General features: G+C 37.8%; 2 protein-coding genes and 1 non-coding gene across 3 annotated transcripts; 2 read left to right on the forward strand and 1 right to left on the reverse strand.

Moving 5' to 3' along the window:
- The first annotated feature begins 4,630 nt into the window (after positions 1-4,630).
- Positions 4,631-8,341, forward strand: LOC111235110 (tumor protein D54-like). The gene is made up of 9 exons (XM_022763439.1): positions 4,631-4,710; positions 5,259-5,383; positions 5,484-5,632; positions 5,908-5,955; positions 6,428-6,529; positions 7,334-7,360; positions 7,774-7,809; positions 7,955-8,003; positions 8,096-8,341. Exons 1-9 carry the CDS (start codon positions 4,698-4,700, stop codon positions 8,171-8,173), a joined length of 627 nt encoding a protein of 208 aa, XP_022619160.1. The 5' UTR covers positions 4,631-4,697; the 3' UTR covers positions 8,174-8,341.
- Positions 8,342-8,869: 528 nt separating this feature from the next.
- Positions 8,870-8,941, reverse strand: trnae-cuc. The gene has a single exon. It is a non-coding gene; the product is annotated as a tRNA-Glu (tRNA).
- Positions 8,942-11,128: 2,187 nt separating this feature from the next.
- On the forward strand, positions 11,129-13,439 carry LOC111235112 (pancreatic progenitor cell differentiation and proliferation factor A-like). Its single transcript, XM_022763440.1, has 5 exons — positions 11,129-11,280; positions 12,399-12,501; positions 12,664-12,741; positions 12,842-12,935; positions 13,060-13,439. The coding sequence occupies exons 2-5, from the start codon at positions 12,447-12,449 to the stop codon at positions 13,190-13,192; spliced, it is 360 nt and encodes a 119-aa protein (XP_022619161.1). The 5' UTR covers positions 11,129-11,280; positions 12,399-12,446; the 3' UTR covers positions 13,193-13,439.
- Positions 13,440-20,711: the final 7,272 nt, after the last annotated feature.

A 20,711-nucleotide genomic window follows, 5' to 3' on the forward strand; every position in this document is an offset into this window, starting at 1 on the left:
AGAAGCATTAGCTTTTAAATGAATCTGATTGATAATTAACATTTTAATAATGTTATTCATCAGTGGATGAAATTAAATTTTTCATGTTTCCTAGTTTCTAGGTTATTGGAATCATGCTGAGTTGCTGCTGTCCTTTCTTTTTCTTTCTTTCTTTTTTGTTTGTCAAAACTATTTCAGAGACATCACAAGTCATTGAGAGTGAAAGACATTCATTTCATCTAACTGTGGCAGTTATTTTTGTTTACTTATTGATTTTGTGCTATATGAAGCTGAGGAGCTCCAGGTGATCCAGCTGACTCTGATCAGAACTGTTCAAAGGCAGAAATAACAGATCTCTATCAGCAGCAGCAGCAGCAGCCCTGGTTCAGAGGGTGACATGTTATTACTCTGAGCTGTCTTGAATTTATTTAAGAAGTTAAATTGATGTGAACAAAAAACATGTTGCAGAGTTATTTTGGGGAATAAAGATGACTACAGAATATCCACATGGGGATATTTTAGGTGAGGAGGAATATTCACTTCATCATGTTTTTAGTCCTTGTGTTTTGAACTGAAGTCTGATGACTCTGTCTGATGAAGTCTGATATTTTGTCCAATGCTGTGATTGTTTATCATTTTTGACTTTTTTGAATCCATGTAGAGTAAAGGAGCTCGTGAGGCATATCATCTGTGAGCCAGTGCTACAGGCAGCTCTGAGTAAAATGACTCTATAGATTTTTCATACTGTTGAATTTGCATATACTGCAACACATTTGCAAATTGCCATAGATTGCCATGAACATCTTTGCCACTTTGTCATTTCATAACTGCTAATAATGTGTTTCAATGGTTTACAATTGGTGAGCTCCTGTTGCCCACCCTCTGCTATTAATGGTATGGATGTTGACCTCTGTGGCCCTTGTATGATGTTTCCTGTAACCCTTTATGAAACATAGATGTTCCTGTCATGGCTTTTTCATTGAGATACTGAAAAATGCTACTGTAAATGTTCTAAGTTGAATGCACTGTGTTTAAAAAAATTATAATGGATCAATGATCAGGAAACGACTCCATAAAAAGATAATATAGTATATAGTGTAACTATAGTGAAATGGTTATATGAGCATTTTTTGGAATTTTATTTATTTCATACTTTGTCATGTTTCAAATGATGATTGGCTATAATTTTAACTGGTATGGTGTTGTAATGTAACCATTACATTTTGCCAGGAATGGTTTAATGGTTAAGGTGGCTTGTACATACACTTGGCCCATATAAAGTATAAATCTTAACGTTTATGTTGTAGCATGGTAATTGTGTGTCTGGAAGAAAACAAGTGGATCATTGATCTGATTTGCTGTTGTTGAATAAATGTTAATGAACATTTTGACTTGTGTCTATAAGATTGTATAAATAATAGCAGCATGGGGTTAGTCTTTGTACGAAACTCAGTTTGAACAGTTTGGAGAAGGCTCAAATCTTGCTGACTGGATTTGTGAAGGCTACAGTTACTTATGTTTAACACAAAAAAAAAGCATAATATGCTAATGCACAGGCACATTGGTGGTGGTAATAAGCAGGGAGCATTTGAACATAAAACATCCAACCCATACCAAGTCGGCAGTGGAGGAACTCAGGTGTTCTACCTCAATAGTTTCAAGTAAATGTCCTGCATTCAAAAGTACTAGCATCAGTAGGCTATACTAGTACTCTAGGTTATTGGAATGTATCTAATAACAGTCAAATCATAAAATATAGTTAAAGTACCAAAAAGTACTTATTATAACTAATGAACCATTTGACATATATTTTATTATTGGATTGCAATTATGGATAAAGTGTATATAATAATGTGTAAAATCACTTTAACATTACAACTGGTAAAGTTGTTACTAATTTGAATTACTTTATATATGACTGGGTTTCTTAATTAATAATGATACATAATAATTAATTCATTAATTATATTTTTATTAATAATAATAATCTGATAATTTAATTAATCTGAATCTGGTAAATAACTAGCAGCTGTCAAAAATATGTCATAAAAATGAAATGTAGAGGAAATGTAATTGCATTCTCATACACAAATATTCTAGTTAGGTAACAATGAATAATAGTATTGTATAATAGTATTGGTCAGAATGTGGCAATTTTCCCAATTAAAAATATTTAGCATATTTATTACACTGCATAATTTATTACGATACATAATTTATAATACTTTTTGGCACAGTATAATTGAATGTAAGTTTAGATATACAGCAATGCAGCAAAGTAAACACATATTCCTGCTATTAAATCCTCACACTGCTTTTACAAAATGTCTTGTTTTTTCAGTGGATTGCATCAGTAACTTGCTGATGACCAAAGGAAACTAAAAGCTACCAACTTTTTGTTCACATGATTCTTCAGATCTGGGGGAGATATAGCACTTTGAGGTGTAGTGTCATGTTTTGCCAGCAGATGGAGACAAGTCATTTATTTTACCTCATCTCTGGTGCATTACATTGGCTTGGACTGAGGACACAACTCAGATTTGAACTAGTATATGTACTCTTATTGTATTTTATGTACTCTTTGCATGTTGCGTATATCATACATAAGAAATAAAAATGGGTGTTAAATTACAGGAATAACCAACATAAACTGCCTTAGTAAGCTGTTAGCCCACCACTAGCATCTAGAACAGCTTGTGGTCTTAGTCTTAGAATCATTCCAACTCTCAATTCAATTTTCAAAAACTACAATTTCCAATAATAATAAGGAATCATGAAGTTGTTTAACATTTAAAAAAAAATCATAGTTTGATCAATGGATCTAGATGGTGATCTGCTACAAACTGTTTCAGCCTCCTGAGCTCAATCCAACATGCAAACTAGTCACTAGTTCAGTTGTATTGAATTTGATTGTGCACCAGTTAGGTTAGGCTAGGTTTGGCTAGGTTGGGTTAGGTCAGGTTAGGGGTAAGGTTTGGAGTTACTGTACATTAAATCATTATGGGTTTCATTAGGGGTTAGGTTAGCTTGTTTGATGGTTTTCTTTTATGTTCAATAAAGTTACCTTTTTTGCAGCGCTTTTGTGCGGTTATTCTTGGTTAATCCATAACCTAAAATGTGTCTAAAGCTGCTGGTTTAGTAATAGATGAAACCTTCAAAGGACAGTCAGTCTCACTCTGGTTTTAGAACAGTGCTATTCACCAATACCACCAGATGGCACTACTGAGCTCAACAAGACCATTAATTCCTGGTCTACTGTCTGAAAGAAGAGAGATGTGTCAAGTGTCAAGCTAAACAGACTGGTGAAAGTAGTAGGGGGGCTATTTTATTGATGAATGTCATAATTTGCAGGTGTCATAACCATCAGCCCTTGAACTGCCGTTCCTATTGCTTTGACATGACTGCGAGATTAATCAAAACTGCCTGTGCCATTTGGGCTGTTGAGTGGCACCTTATCACTTCAAGTGCTGGGAATGTGGAACAATATAATCACATTCTGTGATTAATATTTTATTACACGCAAGCAAAGTTTTCAGATATTATTGTCCTTTCCTTGAATGAATTATTAAGGTGGATCATTTGCATTTTGCTTGAGAATGAACAACTGGTGCTTACCTCAAAGGACCTCATGAATAATTTCAGCGGTGGAAAATGACTAAGACTATGACTATATTTACTGTAACTACACTACAGTTTTTCTCCTGTACGTTTAAGAGGGAAATATTGTACTTTTTACTCTATTACATTTATGACTGCTATAGTTACTAGTAACTATTTGCAGATTAACATTTTACAGAAAAAACACGATAGGCTTAAAAAATACAATACACTGCTAAAGATTAAACTCGTGGCTCACAAATGTTTGGGCCTGTGACCCCTAACTAAAAAAAAGTATGAAGTTGGGGGCCCTCATCTCAGATCTCAGGTCGGTTGTTAGCAGTTACACTAAAGAGTGATTTCCCCTTTTAACATTTCAGATTACTTCTTTTAAATTATTGTTCAAGGTCCAAAGGGGTCAAATTATCTAATATTTCACAAAAAAAGAAACAAAAAAAAAGACCACATTTGTGGAGCTGAACTTTATTTCGTCTATTTCGTTTCTGTCCTACTCACAATGCCTCTGATTTATTTTGTGACGCTTGGGAGGGGTCAGAGCCCTGGGTCAGGAAACACTGGACTTGATGCTTCAGTATTAACAATCTAATAATGTCATGTGTTACTCACAGGTGCCAATTTTTTTGCTGCATGACTACTTTCACTTTTGAAACATTAAGTAGATTGTGCCAATGATAGTAATGTAATTTAAATGGGATTTAGAATTAAGGGTTTTTACTGAGGTTTTATTACAAGAAGTTATCTAATCTTCTTTGATTTGAAGTTAGTTTCTGAGCTTTGGCTTATTCCAAATTGCCTCCTCCCATTGCTCCTTATAGATCTTATAGTTTTGTTTGACTGTATTGATATCATATCAATCACTCCTGAAAATAAAATATAAATCAGAGAGAGAAAATACTGCTGGAAGTACTGAAAATACTGTGAAAGGTAAATATTCAAAATAGTTTGAACCTGTGTGTGTGTGTGTGTGTGTGTGTGTGTGTGTGTGTGTAATAATAGCCTCGGTGATCCTGGCTGTACTTGCCCCCTGGTAGTCTCTGTGTTGAGCTGAGTGGATGGAGGCAGGCAGCAACTAGCTAGTGAAAACACTCACAGTGACAGCGATGAACCGACAAGGTAAGACCAGCTCACATTGTCTTTGTAGCACCGCACAGTTAATTTGCACAGATATCCGGTCTAATTAAGTTTAGTCGACAGCTGTGTTTAGTCGACACACAGTGTGTTTGTGCTGCGGTCGACGCTAGCTAACGTTAGCTACCGTGTGCAACAGGTAAGGTTAGCTGTTAGCCTGCTAGTTCAGCACTGCGGACAGCTCCGGCTGTCTGGGTTTGTTGCATTGTTGTAATAATATTTAATACATTTTGTATCACATTACAATGCAGATGTGAGGACATTTTAAGTGTTTATTAATGTACGTTACAACTTCTCCCATGACGACACATTGCATATTATTACACCTGTGTAATAATTTTGTCATTCATTATTTGTTTACACACCAGCCTCCACTTATGAATGTCCACAGACTGAGTTATAAATGTTGAGAGATCCATCATTAGCACTTCATACACCTACATAATAGTCTGTTATAAATCATTTATCAAGTGTTATTATATTGCTTATAAATTCTAAATTGGGGGACTTATTTCACTTTTCTTCTTTCTAAGGTTTTGGTGGGGCTCCATCATCCATAAACTTCTCCACGGGGATAACAGGAACATCCATCAATGAATGCCCACCCTCAGATTTGACAGAGGAGGACTTAGACAGTTTACGGGTTGAACTTTCAAAGGTGATGCAGCTCTTTTGGGCGATTCATCATAATGTGTAACATGTCTAGTTAGTATTGTCTCTTTTCTAATTAAAGCATTTTCTGTTTTTACTTAACATAGACAGAGGATGAAATTCAGACCTTGCGACAGGTGCTTTTGGCCAAAGAAAAATATGCAGCAGACATCAGGAGGCAGCTGGGTATGAGCCCTCTCAGTAACATCAAACAGAACCTGTCCAAAGGCTGGCAAGAAGTACAAACCTCAGCCCCGTAAGTGCATCCTCATAAATATTGCATGTTTACTCTATGGGACACAAATGAAATAGTAAGGTCTGCTACTTAAACACTTCACTATGCACCTCCCAAGTCTTATCTGATTTAAGACACCCAACCCCTGCACTGGCAGAACATTTCCAACACATTGTCTTAGTGTGAGTTGCTTACATAACCACGAAAACCACACTAATGACCAATGACTGTCGTGGTCTCTCTCTTAAGTCATGGTAATCACCTGCTAACTTGTGCGCATTCTTTTCTTGTTTCAGATATCTCACTGCCTCTGCCACATTGGAGGACATCAGCCACTCCACTGTGTGAGTATATATCATCATGAGTACAGAATTTCCTGAAAAAAACAACATTTGTACTACATTTCTTGGTGTGGGGTTTCCCAACATTTTGTCCTGTGCTGTCATGCTAAAGTGGGATCTGTTCTAAGAAAGAAGTGATGGGATTGTCCAGGCCAAATAGGATCGGTGCCCCATTAATAGCCTTACAGCCTGACTTAGCACAAGGAGCAGTAGTATTGGCAGGCAACAGCAGGACCAACCAGAAGCGTTTGTTTGAATCAGAGTGAAGAAGGGATCTTCTGTAGACAGGAGGACTGTAGTCATTGACGTAAATGAGCTCATTGTCAACTGTTTATATTCTGTGTGTGAATTCATACATTTGTGCCCTTTAAATGCACTGTCCTGTTTGCAATTCATCCCATCCCCATGTGTGTTGGCAATATTGTGACTTTCCTCCATACAGATCCTGACTGCTACCTGTTCTTTTTACCTGTAGATATGTAAGGACACGGGAGAGTCTCTCTCAGGCAGGCCAGGTGACTTCTTCTGCGCTGTCCACTATGGGCGTGGTGATCACCAGGAGACTGGCCGAGATGAGGTAACCTCAGAATTGGCTTAGCTACTACCTCCTAATTTTTAAGAGAAAAACAAAGTTAAATGCAAATTTTATTTTTTGGTTTCAATTTGAACTTATTAGCTTGAAGTGTTAAGGAGTTACAGCAATTTCTGGAACACCAGTGTTCCCTCATTACTATGCAAATTTCTGCATCAAGCTGCTCAGAAATCTAATCAGATCATCTTCTCCATATGGGGTTCTTTTGGAGTAAGTATCAAGTTTACTGTGTTCACAAGAATGTGTCCAGAGAGTCACAGACGCCATCATAACAACATACAAATTGCTCAATAATGAATCATAAAAAAACAAAATGAGCAGAAGAAATTAGCTTGAGATAGCGTTTTTTGTCCTCAGTGATACACCTTTACCACATTAATAAAAACACCACACATTGCTTGTGGAGAATGAAAGAAGAAAGAGGGTTAACAGTGCATCAAGGCGCCTGGTAAAGAAAAAAGAAAAAAGGCTAATTCAGTCAGGCAGATGGACAAACAAGAGACCAACAGAGTCACGATCAGTGGGCAACATGTCACACACAGCTCCTCCATGCTCTATAAAGTATGACTATTTTGAACTCAAAGATTTTGGGTGAAGTATAAGTTGAAGGGCCCCCTGGTTGTGTTGTTTGTTTAGCCAGTAAGCAACCATAATCCAATCACACTGGTACATCTGGACATCAGCAGCAGTAGCTGATAAGTCTGTTGTTGTTCTCATCCATGTGGAAACAGAAGCTGGTTTGACGTTATCTGTGTGTCTGTCTTTATCTTCATGCTTCAAACTCAACAGAGCCTTGCCTCTTCCAAGCCCACCACGGTAAGACCTGTGGTAAGACTAACCTGAGCTCAGTGTTGTGAAGCTGAACTGACTGAAGTGGGTGTGACTAGAACATGAGTGAAGTTTAAAGTAGAATAAAGCAAATTTAAAGTTAGTTACATCTTTGTACAGCTTTGGTAGCTGTTAGATGATGTATGAAACATTAGAATAGGGAACCAAACTTACAGTCACAAATATGGTAGGTGGTGGTTACAGGCAAAAACACACCTAAAGTAGCACACCAAAGTGTCCAAAGTGTGAGATGAATTAAAGAGTAAAAGCGACAGGCTCTCTCTACTTTGCCACATACCATTAATTACATTGTTTATATGCTTTTTCTGATTCTGTATTGTTTGTAAGCCTTACTTGTCACTTTTAATACTCAAATTCCCTTCTTTCTTTCCCTTACCCAGCACCCTGAGCCACACCGTAAGTGTACCGACTATGAGGTAAAGCACCATGATTGTTTGTCACTGCAGTTCCTATATTCACTGCTTACTGCTGTATGTGTTTGGATAATCGAAATACTTGACTAAGATATGGTGAAAAAATATGTACTGGGTAATTTATCTTTATATATTTAATACCCTGCAGACACTCTTCGACTTTCAAGTCTTTTGAGGACATGGTTGGCAATGTGAAGGTGAGTTTATCACAACAGCAGACACACAATGCACACAATTTTCTTATTGTATTGTGAGTATTGATCACTTGTTTTATGTCTAAATCACACAGGATAAGGTGGCTGGCAGTATGACAAATAATGGAGATACATCTGGGTTTGAAAGAAGATCATCACGCCACAACACATGAGATAAAATACTACATTTAATTATGTTTCATATCTTGTAAAGTTATGAAAGAATGTTATTTTCTCCCTTGTCAATGTGAATTTGTCCAATGTTATTTCTGACTGTTAATTAATACAGAATGACAAATAGAATGTATTAAATTTGTAATGCAAATTCATTTTAATCTCAAATGTCAAAATAATCTTTCAATATGTAATATTTCAGCATGTTTCATAAATGTAATTATCTTTAGTACAGTAAAAACATCTTCTAAAATCAACTGAATTACTTACAATATGCATTCATTGACATTAATTGTGACATTTACAAGAAAGAATATCACTTTCATAAACTATTTTTGTACTTCCAGTTAAAGTCAGTTGAATAGTTTGTGGCCTCCTGTCATTAATGGTCACTTAAGCAAATTGAATTTACTTGCATTATTATTCTTGAATCCTCACACCCAATGTCAGCGTATGTTTATAGGCAACCATCAGTGGTGGCCTTGATATACTGTATAGCCTTTGGGTGGTGCTAGAGGCATAAAAATTTATTAACTGCGTTTTGTTTAGGATATGAAGAAAAGGCAGAGATTATTGTTATTGTTTGTACAAGTCAGAGTCATGGTCGTCAGAAAGATATCTTCAGGTCCTATATGTTCGGTAAAAACATGGCCAAAGTACGTGGTAAAATGTATTAATTAAGAAGAAAAGAACTGTTCCCTGACCGGGAATCGAACCCGGGCCGCGGCGGTGAGAGCGCCGAATCCTAACCACTAGACCACCAGGGAGAGTTGAATACGAAGCAGATAACATATTTCTTAAACATGCACTTCACGTTATAAACTGAAGGTTTTCACTTTTAAATGAAGCAGAATACTCGCTAAATAAGAAACAAATTAAAAAAAAAATCACCAATATGAAGTGATTAGCTAACCAACAGATCTCTCACCCACTGTAATCAGAACCTGTTTTCCTTCCTCGAGTTAGATCATTTATGGAATAAGCTAAAAGTAACTGTGAATAAAACATCGTTCATATTTAGAATTACTATTTAATTGAATGGTTTGAATGGGTTATGAAATTTTATTTATTTTTTTTTTTTATTAAATATGGCATTTCAGAAAGAGATCTGGGCCCAGATTTATCAGCGTGCTGAAGGTTAAATATTGAATTTAAGTGAAACAAAACAAGTAAAAATCATTACAGGATTTGTTTCATCTATCCATCCATCTAGGATCACCCACCTTTCAAGGTACTGCACCCAGTTCTGGCAACGAGGTAACTTCTACCTCTTTAGCGCAGAACTTTTCACTCAAGGTACATGAAATTTCTTCAAGGCCTTCCATTGAAGAAGAGTAGGCTGAAGAGACAAGCAAACCCCATGACATACCTGATGCAAGGATCTCTGTTTGAAGCACTGCTCAAAACAGAAATAATCATCAACCTGTTTTATGTGGAGGAGGATACTGAGAAGGCGGTGCAGGCCCTTCCTCATGAACATCCCACCAGTTCCCTCAGTGATGCGCCTCCATGAGGTAGCCATACTAGCAAGAGGTAATCTGAGCTGAACAGTGCACATGTGTGCACCTGTGAAGAACCTCAAGTGTGAATGCCACAGTTCCCAGGGCTTCGTTTTCCCCTTGGACTGACTCCAAGTTGACTAGACCCAGCCTGTGACTACTTCAAAATAGTGTGTTGTCAGATTTGATGACGACCCAGGAATCGTGATGGTAACAGATACGCTCAGGTCAAGTGCATGCACTTGACACTTAATTTAATTCCTGACCAACTACCAGTTACTACCTGCCATATGGTGATCCAAAGAGATATTTGGTTGGATCTTACACAGTAATATGATTTGTTTGTTTTGATGTCATGATGAGTTGCTATGGCTGTTCTTTTTTAACTTGTTGTATGTTTGCTGTGTTAAAGCTATCACTTACAAACATTTACATACATTAGCCTAGGTCTCAGTTGGTTTTAATTAATATCACAATGTAAATCTCAGTAGCTATAGTTATCTGGCAAAACATACAGTACTGGTACTAAACATTATGTGCACATTATTTCCATCATAGTCAACTACATGCAAACATTAAATTTCCATCAAGCGTAGCCACCAGCTTGAGCCACTTCGTCAATCTTACAGATTGCTGAAGTATAATGTATATTACTGCAGAAATGCTGCATCAAATAACCCAACAAAAATCTAGGCTACCACTTTACCTAAAAACACTGTTCCAGTTTTGCAAACGCCTTCGGTAAACGTAGGACAGTGCTAAAAATAAGCTTTCTGAGAAAACTTAATTTGACATTGAACGTGGCTTTATTAAAATAATTACTGGACAAAAACATATTTGTTTTTTTTAGAGTCCAGTTCATTTAATGGTTTACTCTCCCTACACACATCCAACCAACCTCTCTTGGACTTTAAACCATGCCACCAATGGTAATGTCACACAGATAAAAATGGATGGATGTAAACAAGTGGTGTTGTGGCAAAATTTTAGGATTAAAAAATGTATTGGTTCCATTCAGTCAAATGGGAAAAACAAGGAAATGCTTTTGTCCCACATTTTCTGAACCCACCCTGCATTGAAAACAACAGGAGAGGATGTTATACTGGCTAGTAGTAACAGGAGGGAAGATTACAGCTAGAAATAGCACTGTTCCATTAAGGAACCTGATTAGTTTTGAAACAGACTTTAAGAAATGTGAACCTATGCTTTAAAAGCGTGTTAGAAATTTAAATGTGAGCCAGCTAACTAACGTGAAGGTGCGCTTGTGTCCTTCCACGGGTAATTTAAAGCCTCTCCAAAGCCTCCCTTTGTCTGGTGTCACGGAGTTCCCCCCTTAAACCAACGAGATCAACCGCACGTTCTGTGTCCTCATGGTACAGCAGTCCCCGCCCCGTGTCACAGCAGCACGCGCCGGGGCCATGTCCTATAAAAGCTGATCCACAGGCAATCCTGAGTCAGCGACAGCCTGCGGTGTAGCGACCGAGAGTGGTCCACACGGAGAGTTCATCCACAAATGGGCCATTGTAACAAGTAGCACCTCTTCTACTTCAAGCCATCCGCACCTTACAACCGCACCTGGTGCCAACAGCAGCATCCTAATCTTAAAGGTAGGTCCAAACACTGTCACTGAAAAGCTCTTCTCTCCTACTTTTAAACACCAACAGAATATGACAACTTTCTTGAATGCTACAACACTCCAGTCCATCAGTGTGGTGTCTTCCTTTTCAGTTTTCCCTCACATTTGTCTTACAACTTCTGTCTTCATCACAAACTGCAAAGGTAGTTTTTGTGCTGGAATGCTTTCTGTCATGCTCTCTGTGTCAGTTTTTGAATATCCGAATGTACACAAAATCCCACATGCATTTTCTCCAGGACATACAGTAAATACTAGCAGGTAAAATTGCCTTCTGGCCACCGTTTAAAGTGAAGCTGCTGTTTATCTAGGCTATGAAGTACAGACATGTAATTGTCTGCTCCTTGAAATCCCCAAAGCCATCTGCTGCTCACCTGGTGTTAAGCTTTACAGCCTCCAACTGGTTCTCAGGCTCCAGGCTGATAACATATTCTGCTGTTAAGGGTCAGGAATACATGTGAAATATGAAATGCATGCACAAATGATAAATGTTGATTCACATTTTGCTGCACTACTGATAAATCCTGAAAAAGGGCGAGTTATAATTTTATTTTTGCTTATGGCATTAAAACATTTGGTTAGAGCCATCTATAGTTTCCTGTCACGCAGCCAGCTCGTGCACCACCTTATCTGAGTGTAGCTGGGCATGTGGGCATGCCCTCATACACACTGTAGTTATTTGAGTCATGGAAAACAGGAGTCTCAGAAGCAGCTGCTTCTGTTTTATCACTCTGCAGTGAAGGGCTGCATGTGGACAGGAATGGAGCACAAAGGGCATGAATGAATGCTGCACAGATTCCTTGAAACAGATCATGAGTGACATGCTCTTCTGTGAATGCTGTCAGAGCAGATGTGCTTTCTCACCTCATGTCTGTGTAAACCCAGACAGGATCTTTGCACTGAAGCACTGTGTTTGTATGCAGTGTTTTTTAAAAAGATAAAATGTGATAACTGTACAATAAGCAGACACATTGCAAAAGAAAATGGAAAGATATGAAATAATGATGAAAACATGACAGCATCATTTTTTTCCCTTTTTGAATCCAGCCTATTAACACAAGTGCTATCTATTCTCCTTTGTCTCTCCTTCAGGTTACCATTTTCCATCTTTGAGCGGTTTTCCACCTAAGGTCGGAGAAAATGGCAGCAATTCCATCAAGTGGCTCCCTCATTGCCACCCATGATTACTATAGAAGTGAGTCAGTTGTGGCCTATATAGATTTATATCCCATTAATTATTTTTGGTGAATGGCAAAAATACCAGATCTAATGCCAGTGATTTTTTTTTTTCCCACTGTGGAAGTCTCTTTTAGTCTTTGGGAAGATTTCCTGTCCTAATTTACTGTCTTTGTTCCAGGGCGCCTTGGGTCTACCTCCAGCAACAGCTCTTGTGGCAGTGCTGAGTACACAGGAGAGGTCATTCCACACCCCCCAGGTATGAAAAGGGATGAGGATTACTTTTGAGATTAAATGTGAAAATGTGAAGTGTCCCTGCACCAAAACAATACCTGCTAAAAGTCACTTTGTTTCTTCAGGACTTCAAAGGCAAGACTCTGGCCACTGGTGGACTTCATTTTTCTTTGCAAAACCGAACCAACCAGGCATCCAGAATGGATCTGAAAATCAAAAGTGAGTGTCAAGATAATGTCACAACAAGCGCCAAGTTAAACAGCAGCAGTTCTCGAGTTTTTTTTGTTTGTTTGTTTTTTTCTTTTGTTCTTGGAGTTAAAATTATAGCATCTCTGTGTTGCAGGAACAGAACCTACACAGTGGCCAACGGTCAGGTGACCTGCATCGCCAGGGAAATGGTTTTGAACAGACAGATCAGCGAAAGCAGTGATAATGTAAAGTCTGAACCCTCGTCCCCCCCACCAACTTCTTCCTAGACTCCATTCCCTGCCCCACCACCTGCCCCTCACCTCCGTCACCCTCATCTTGCCATCACATGGTTCAGCACTGGAGATGGAGATGATGGTGGTGACGATGATGTTTTTTACCTTTAGTAAATAGAGTTTGCTTTTCCTTTTTGCCTATGTATAGTATGTTTTATTATGACCAAAGGTTAAAAAAAGAATGTAAAAAGTTTTTTTCATTTTATTCTTCTTGTAACTTGACACTGTTTATAATAATAAATAAAATGCTTTGCAGTCAGTACTTACATTGTGTTTTATTGTTTCCATAAAGCTGTTACAGGCAGGTAGCCAAAGTGAACATAGTCTTATTATTATTTAGGAAAACAATGTGATATTGTTTTGTGTTTTTGGTAAATCAAATTTTCAGGACCACATTGTCACCTCTTCATGTGATCCACACTGCTTTATAACTCTGTAGGGAACACACGCAGCCTACTTACCAAACAAAGCTAAGCTGTTTAGCTTTGATATGATTAGCAACGATGAATTCAGTTGTAAATACATTTGCATAACGCCTCACCTTAGCTTGGAAGTAGGTCAAGAGCTTCTAGAAGAAAGACTGTTATAGAAAGTAAATTTGAAGATAACTATATTTTTTTTCTATATTGAAACACATACACTGTATTCACATTTTCAGTTCTACAAATGCATGCATTTGTTGGAAATAGCCGAAGTTAGCTGGCCTTAGCATGTCTGCAAAAAATCAAGTTACTGATTTATTCTGGCACAGACCTGCTGCTATAATAACCTCACAGCATGAAAATAAAACGGGTCAATTGCTGCTATCAAATCTTTTTTAATGCCTCAGCAGATTGTTGTCAAAGTTTTGGTCCGTGCACATAAAGACTTCAAAGAGAGAGTTTATAATGCTCAATTGCAAGTTTGTCTTAAAATGCAACATGTGTTCACAGTCTTTGTGGGAAAAAAAAGTCAAAGCATGTCAGGAGAGAAATTAATGCATACTACTGTCAGTATGTATACATAACAAACAAACAAGAAAATTACCCACCTTCCCACACATTACAAAGAAAAAAAACAAGGTAAAAATCCTAAGGTGCATTTATAGTAAAAGAAAATGTTTAGTGAGCTGAATAAGGTCTTTAGAAAAAAATGGATGGATAAGGAAATGTATGTATTACCTATCTCTGCTTATACTGTGTTGCCAGATTGCCAAAGACAAATTTCCATTTTGTACTATTTTAATTGAGAGAAAAGTTTTATCTGATCTTACCTTAATTAGACAGACAGACCCAAGACAGATCTCTTCTCTTTCTTAAGAATTCATTATAATATTTATATTATACAATATTCAGATAACTGTGGTGTGTGCATTAGTGCTAACTGTTATAGAGAGCAATAAACTGGTTCTCTGAATTGATTTTTCTGTGAACATTTTGCAATGTGCTCACTGACAACTAAGAATAGACTGAACAAAGTCTGGTTACAGCTCAGTCCTGCTGTAAGATAATCCTTCTATTCAAATAGGAAAGTCAAACATTTAAAGTTCTGTATGTGGAACATTTAGAGCCACATACTGGGACAAATGTTTTGGCAATTAAAGGACCAGAGACATGACTCATGTTTTCAGACCTTCACCCACCATTTAAAAAAAGTGTATGATCTGTCCTACCTGCCCTCCAAAGCTGCTCTATTCCTGGCAAAGTATCAGAGAGGCACTTGGGTCTAAAAATGTCCTGTGATCCCAGCCAAGCACAAATGACTCCTGTGTCAGTGAGTTGACACGGGAGTCTCCCATCATGCAGCTCTTTTTTTTCATTACTCCAAGAGGCATGCAGGGTTTCTCTGTAAAACTTTACAGAACACGATGAAGGACGAATCCCCATGCTTACTTATTTCAAAACACCAAGGATGCAGTGACCATAAAATCACCTGATAGAGGAAGAAAAACAAACAGAAACATGAATGAAGACAGTGCTATTTTCCATGGAAAGTAAAAAATAAGGTAATTGGTGCAAGAACTAGACATTCAAAGGCTACTAAGACCTACTACAGGGAACGATTTTCAACAGTAACTGCTTCAGCTTAGGCGGCTTATGATTGACTTAGAAAGACAAGATAAGAAAAATGTGGATGAGGCTGTGTTGTATGAGTTTAGGGCTGCTTTTAATTTGACTGATCATGTATTGTTATGAGAGAAACTGAAACGTTTAGCACTTTGGGTCTCTGGCTTAACAGTTATTAGATCAATAAAAAACAGATCTTGTTTTTTAACGGATAATTTTCAAGTTTAAAATCTACTACTTGCGGTGTACCTCAAGAAAGCGGCCTAGGACCTTTATTATTTGCTTCTCTCCTTTGTCCATCTTTGTTGCTCTTGTAACAGTGGTAGTGGTAGATCAGCAATATAGTGGACTTCCATCTTTTCTTTGCCTCAAGGTCATTTGGATCATCAGACATTGTTGTGATAGGGCGATCATTCAGGATGGCTTTGACCAATTGAAACCCTTCATTGTCGAAACTTTGCTGACAAAGGACTGAAGTCAAAATTTTCCTGACCGTCTGTGTGATGCAATCCCAAAACACTACCATGATGTGATCCAGCAGGTGGGTTAAAACTCCACTTAATTCCTTTCTGTGACAAAGATCTTTCAATCCGGTTCTGATCTAAAGAAGCGAAGGCTTCTCTTGGCTCTTTTTCTGCTTCCACAAAGTTGGTACCATGGTCCGATCTCATGTAAGAAACTTGTCCTTTCTGACAGATGAATCTTTGCAAAGCATTGATACATGAGTTTGTATCAAGAGAGTAAGCTACCTCCAAGTGAACAGCCCTACTTGCCATGCAAGTCAAGATCACTCCATAACGTTTCATGATGCTGTGTCCTCTTTTTACATCAACTGCACCTAAATAATCTATGCCAACATTCATGAATGGAGGGAGATCAGGGACAACTCTCTCTGTGGGCAAGTCTGCCATTTTTTGTTTACCAGTTTTTCCTCTGTAACACCTGCAGAATTTGCACCTTCCTATGATTTTCCTCACTGCAGAATTGGCATTTGTGATCCAGTACCTTTTCCTAACAGTGGAAAGCACATGATTTCGCCCACCATGAGCCAGCTGTTCATGAAAATGGCGAAGAATAAGGTTTGAGATGTGTTGGTCTTTGGATAAGATGAGAGGATGTTTAGTCGCTGGCCAACTCTCAGAAGCCCCTTTTCTAGAATAGGATCCAGTTTGTAGATAGTACTACTCTTTTTTAGTTCTGATTTGCTAGATGTTAATGCAGCAATTTCATCCTGGAATCTCTCTCACAAAAGGAAAGAAGTCTCAGCTTCTGAGAGATCGTCCAGTGACAATTTCTGACCTCCTAATGAGGCTCTAAAGGCTTACAGTTCTTTATGTACATAGCATAAAGGCGATCCATTGGCACTGATATTTGCAAGCTACAACAGTTTTCTTCTCTTACTCAGCTTCAGTAGAGTTCCTTTCAGCATGAGGAAGGATCCAAGCAACTGTGACCTTTAACCTTTGCCAGTCAGAAAAGTAAGTTATTAGTTGATAAGTAGCATTCCGTGTCGACAACAGTTGTATTTACCATGACATTTCATTTGAGCTCAGAGTCGTCAGTAGTGACATGTAAATCTACAGGAGACGCTGGCCATTTCTTCTCAGGTTCCCATAGAAACTTTGGGCTTTCAATCCATCTTTTGTTGACAAGATTTTGTGCCTTCAATCCTCTTGGGGCACCATCAGCAGGTTTTGTAATGGAGGAATGTATCTCCACTCTGACACTGGGATGAGTATTGCTTTGCACTGAATGGGCAGGAAACATGTTGTTGCATGGACTGCTCATACTAAGGCTCATATTTTTTGCCATGTGGATCAAGAGATGTGGGCATGCCTTTAAGTTTACCCTTTCATAAAATATGACTCCATTCCATTGGATTGTCCATTTGAAACAACGCTACTTTCACAGTTCATGAGGTTCAACACCAACCGCCTCTTTATCATTATGAGGGTTCAACACCAACCTCCACTTTTTCATTGATACCGTCACCACTAGCAGGACAACTTTCAGTTTTAGACAACCACTCACATTAGCAATAAAGTAACTGACATTCAACTTTTTTGCTTTGAAACATACTTCATATTTTGTTGCTTCATCTTTAGGTAATAACCCCAACAGAGAGGCGTGCAATTGTTTTGCTTCATCACAAAGAACCTTAAACTTGTCAAATGTACATTTCACTTCATTTATATAGTCTTTGTCACCCATCAAGTCAATGATAGTTCTTTTTTTCTTCTTTTTTTGTTAAGACAATTTGTTAAATTTTGTCTTTTTTTTTCTTTTGAAAACTGTCTATTTTTTCCACCAATGCTTTGGGTGTTCGTTTCACGGTAGGCTTTTTACAGCGCCCAATTCTACTTCTCTCCCAACCCCGTCAGGCTCTGGCTCATTCCCCACCAGTTTATCATCAGTGAGTGCGTCGCCAGGTTTAGCATTTTCCTCTTCCATATTTACATTAAGTCAGGGGCCTACACTTAAGCCCACTAAAAGTTTTCATATAAATGTGTGTACACAAATATACAATGGCCAAATATGGTTGTATTAGTGCTGCACATACCCCAAACGTTGGCCGGCATAGGTGACCTGACGTCCCGATTTCTGATGCTTGGTGTCCAGAAATCACTCCAGTAGGCCTATCTCCAGCGCATCACACCAGTAGCTGAGGCGCAGCTCCAATCAAGCGAGTAGAAGAAGATCGATGCCTCAGATGTATCGTAGTAATTTGTTCAACGGCGAACTTTGCTGATTCCCAATGAAGCAACACGGCTTATCCAAAATGAAGCAGTAGGGTTACTTTCAAGTCACTGCAACTTTTAATGTTAATACATGTCCTCGGGATAACTGATGATCTGTCTTTACCAATGGTTTGCATCATGATGCGCTTATTTCTTATGTCCGCAAATCTGCATGATCCATAATGTCCAATAAAACATAGTTAAACGAAAAAAAAAACACGAAATCGTGCTAGCACAGTCAAAAACTGTTTACCTTTCTACAATGAGCAACACCTGTGGGTTGCTGCCTCGGGGGGGTTAAATTTTCGGTGGCCAGCCTTGGCCGTACATCACCCCCCAGTGCTCGGAGGAATAACATACAAATCAAACACATGGGTCAACATATATATATATATATACAGTATATGGCAAAATCAGACTGCGCCCACAAAAAGAATATGGAGAACATGGAGTTTGTGGCTCTATAACAACGTCACCTAACTTATTATTACAATAATTACCAAAACTTGAAGTAGGGTATTTTGGTCAACATATCAGTTAAAGGCAGAGCTGAAACGTAAGTTGCACATTATGGTGTCTATTGAACAAGTTCAGCAGCATTAAACTTCTGGACGTAACACTGAGCTGTAAATGATCATGATCACGTCGATGTGTCCAATGGTGTGGGTGAGGTCTTTCAGTTGTTAAGGAGGTTCTCCAGTTTTCTACCATTAAATGTCAAGTGACAGGTGGTCACGTCATTATCACTGCTGTTCATGCGTTTGGCCTAATGTTTCTACACAGATTAAGGAACTGAAGGCAAGCTCGTGGAGGTAAATTTATTTTACCAAAATAGTGTAAAAACATTTTTTTTTATCATGTTTGGAGCAATTTGTTGCATTTATTTATGATTATTCTCATCTTTCAGTTTTTCTGGTCATGTACGGTGTGAGGGGGATTGTATGTTTTCTGTTTGTATTGTATGTTAGTGTGCTGTGTGATTGGAACAATAGCCTGTGTTTTAACAAAACCAATGGGGATAAAAGAAATGAAACAATATGAATTATAGAGCTGAAACATTAAACTAATCAATTAGTCAATCAACAGAAAATTAATCAGTAACTTTCAAGAAAAAATCCCAGAAACTTCCTGGTATCAGCTTCTTAAATGTGATGATTTATATTATATATTATATTCATACATGATAGATAACTGAATATATTTGGGTTTTTGACTGTTGTTTGGACAGAATAAACAATTTGAAGACAACACCTCGGGCTCTGGGAAAATATAATGAGTATTTTTCACTGTTCCCTGACAAAACAATTAATCATCAAATTGAGAAAATAATCAGTAGATTAATCTGTGATTATGATAATCAGAAGTTGCAGCTGCAGGTAACAGTTTCTGTCAATTAAGTAATATACCCTTAAAAACATAAGGGGGGGAGTGCTGGAGAACCGTTTTATCGAGGGTTGGTATTCACAATGTTGAGAACTGAGCTACAACTGAAATTTAAATAAATTTGACTTGGATCATGTTTCTTTGTGATGCTTAATGAAAATCTATTCTTAGGTCAGAGTCTTTCTTTTAACTGCCTGCAGTCAGTGGAAAATGTTGTCATGTCCATGCAAAGCGCTCCTACATAGCATTTGGCTCAAAGTGAAATCTGGGGCAAAGGTAACTGGCCCATGACTCAAATAGTCCAACATTCAACTCCACAAAATGAACAAGTTCATACTGCACAGATAAGAGGAAAGGAAACACACATCTAGTTCGGAGTATTAGAAGACACAGTTCATCATTGTATAACTTTAGATATTTGTCTTTTCAGGTAGAGGGGTTCATGTTTGCATGGGCTCAGATGTCATTCTCTTCTAGGTCTATATTTGATCAACAGCATGAGCAGAGAACGTGAACAACTGTGCTTGTGTAGGCTCACGTGTCACTGAGGCACTTTCGGTGTCAACGAGCTGTTGACGTCCCACCGTGGTGAGTTGTAAACAGGCCACAGGAATATTTAAAAATACCCTGGAAAACATATTTCAAATGAATCTGACCTGAAAATGAGTTTTTAAGCCTTTGTACAAGTGGATTTAGATGAGGTTATTAAATGAATTTGTCAGGGATCATGTACAAAAGTAAAATTATTAATCATCAATAAAGTAATGTTATTACTACTGTACTCAAGTAAAGTATTTAACTTTTCTTTACTTCTTTCAATATTTTATCTTATGAGTATCTTATAAAACAATATGTATTATTACTTATAACTTTAAAGTTAAATAACTTTTAACTTTCAGGACTTCTAGGACCTAAATGCTTAAATTAGAGATTATTGTAGTCTTTAAAATGTTTCAAGCAATCTTTGTAGCTCTATCTGAAATATCCATAATTGTATATCTAGGAAGAGCTTGCATGTAAATAAGAAAATAATGAGGTCATTGCCGTTGTGTTGCTTGTTTGTCACTGCATGGGAATATTTACTTTTGGTCTGGTGGAACACAGTGTCCATTTTCACACGATATTCTGTTTGTCAAACCACCTGTGAATCTTGCCAGACCTGTGTGAGTCAAAGAAGTTGACAACAACACTACTTCACCTCCAGGTTGAAATTGTAAACTGTGCAAAATAAGGTAACACTAGACCAGACCAGACCAGATTAGACCAAATGAGACTAGAAAAGAGTACAATAAAAAACATTAGAGGTCATGCATCAGTTTTTATTAATCCAAATAATAAAATGGATCA

Source organism: Seriola dumerili, unplaced genomic scaffold (genome assembly GCF_002260705.1).
Source record: "Seriola dumerili isolate Sdu_G_001 unplaced genomic scaffold, Sdu_1.0 BDQW01000468.1, whole genome shotgun sequence".
NCBI lineage: Eukaryota > Metazoa > Chordata > Actinopteri > Carangiformes > Carangidae > Seriola > Seriola dumerili.

Excerpts from the sequence above, each read along its gene's own strand:
- LOC111235110 (XM_022763439.1), top strand. Across the intron at positions 5,384-5,483 it reads TACGGGTTGAACTTTCAAAG|ACAGAGGATGAAATTCAGAC; the intron begins GTGATGCAGCTC and ends TACTTAACATAG. Across the intron at positions 7,810-7,954 it reads GTAAGTGTACCGACTATGAG|ACACTCTTCGACTTTCAAGT; the intron begins GTAAAGCACCAT and ends AATACCCTGCAG.
- LOC111235112 (XM_022763440.1), top strand. The coding sequence starts at position 12,447 with ATGGCAGCAATTCCATCAAGTGGCTCCCTCATTGCCACCCATGATTAC. Across the intron at positions 12,502-12,663 it reads CACCCATGATTACTATAGAA|GGCGCCTTGGGTCTACCTCC; the intron begins GTGAGTCAGTTG and ends TCTTTGTTCCAG. Across the intron at positions 12,936-13,059 it reads AATGGATCTGAAAATCAAAA|GAACAGAACCTACACAGTGG; the intron begins GTGAGTGTCAAG and ends TCTGTGTTGCAG.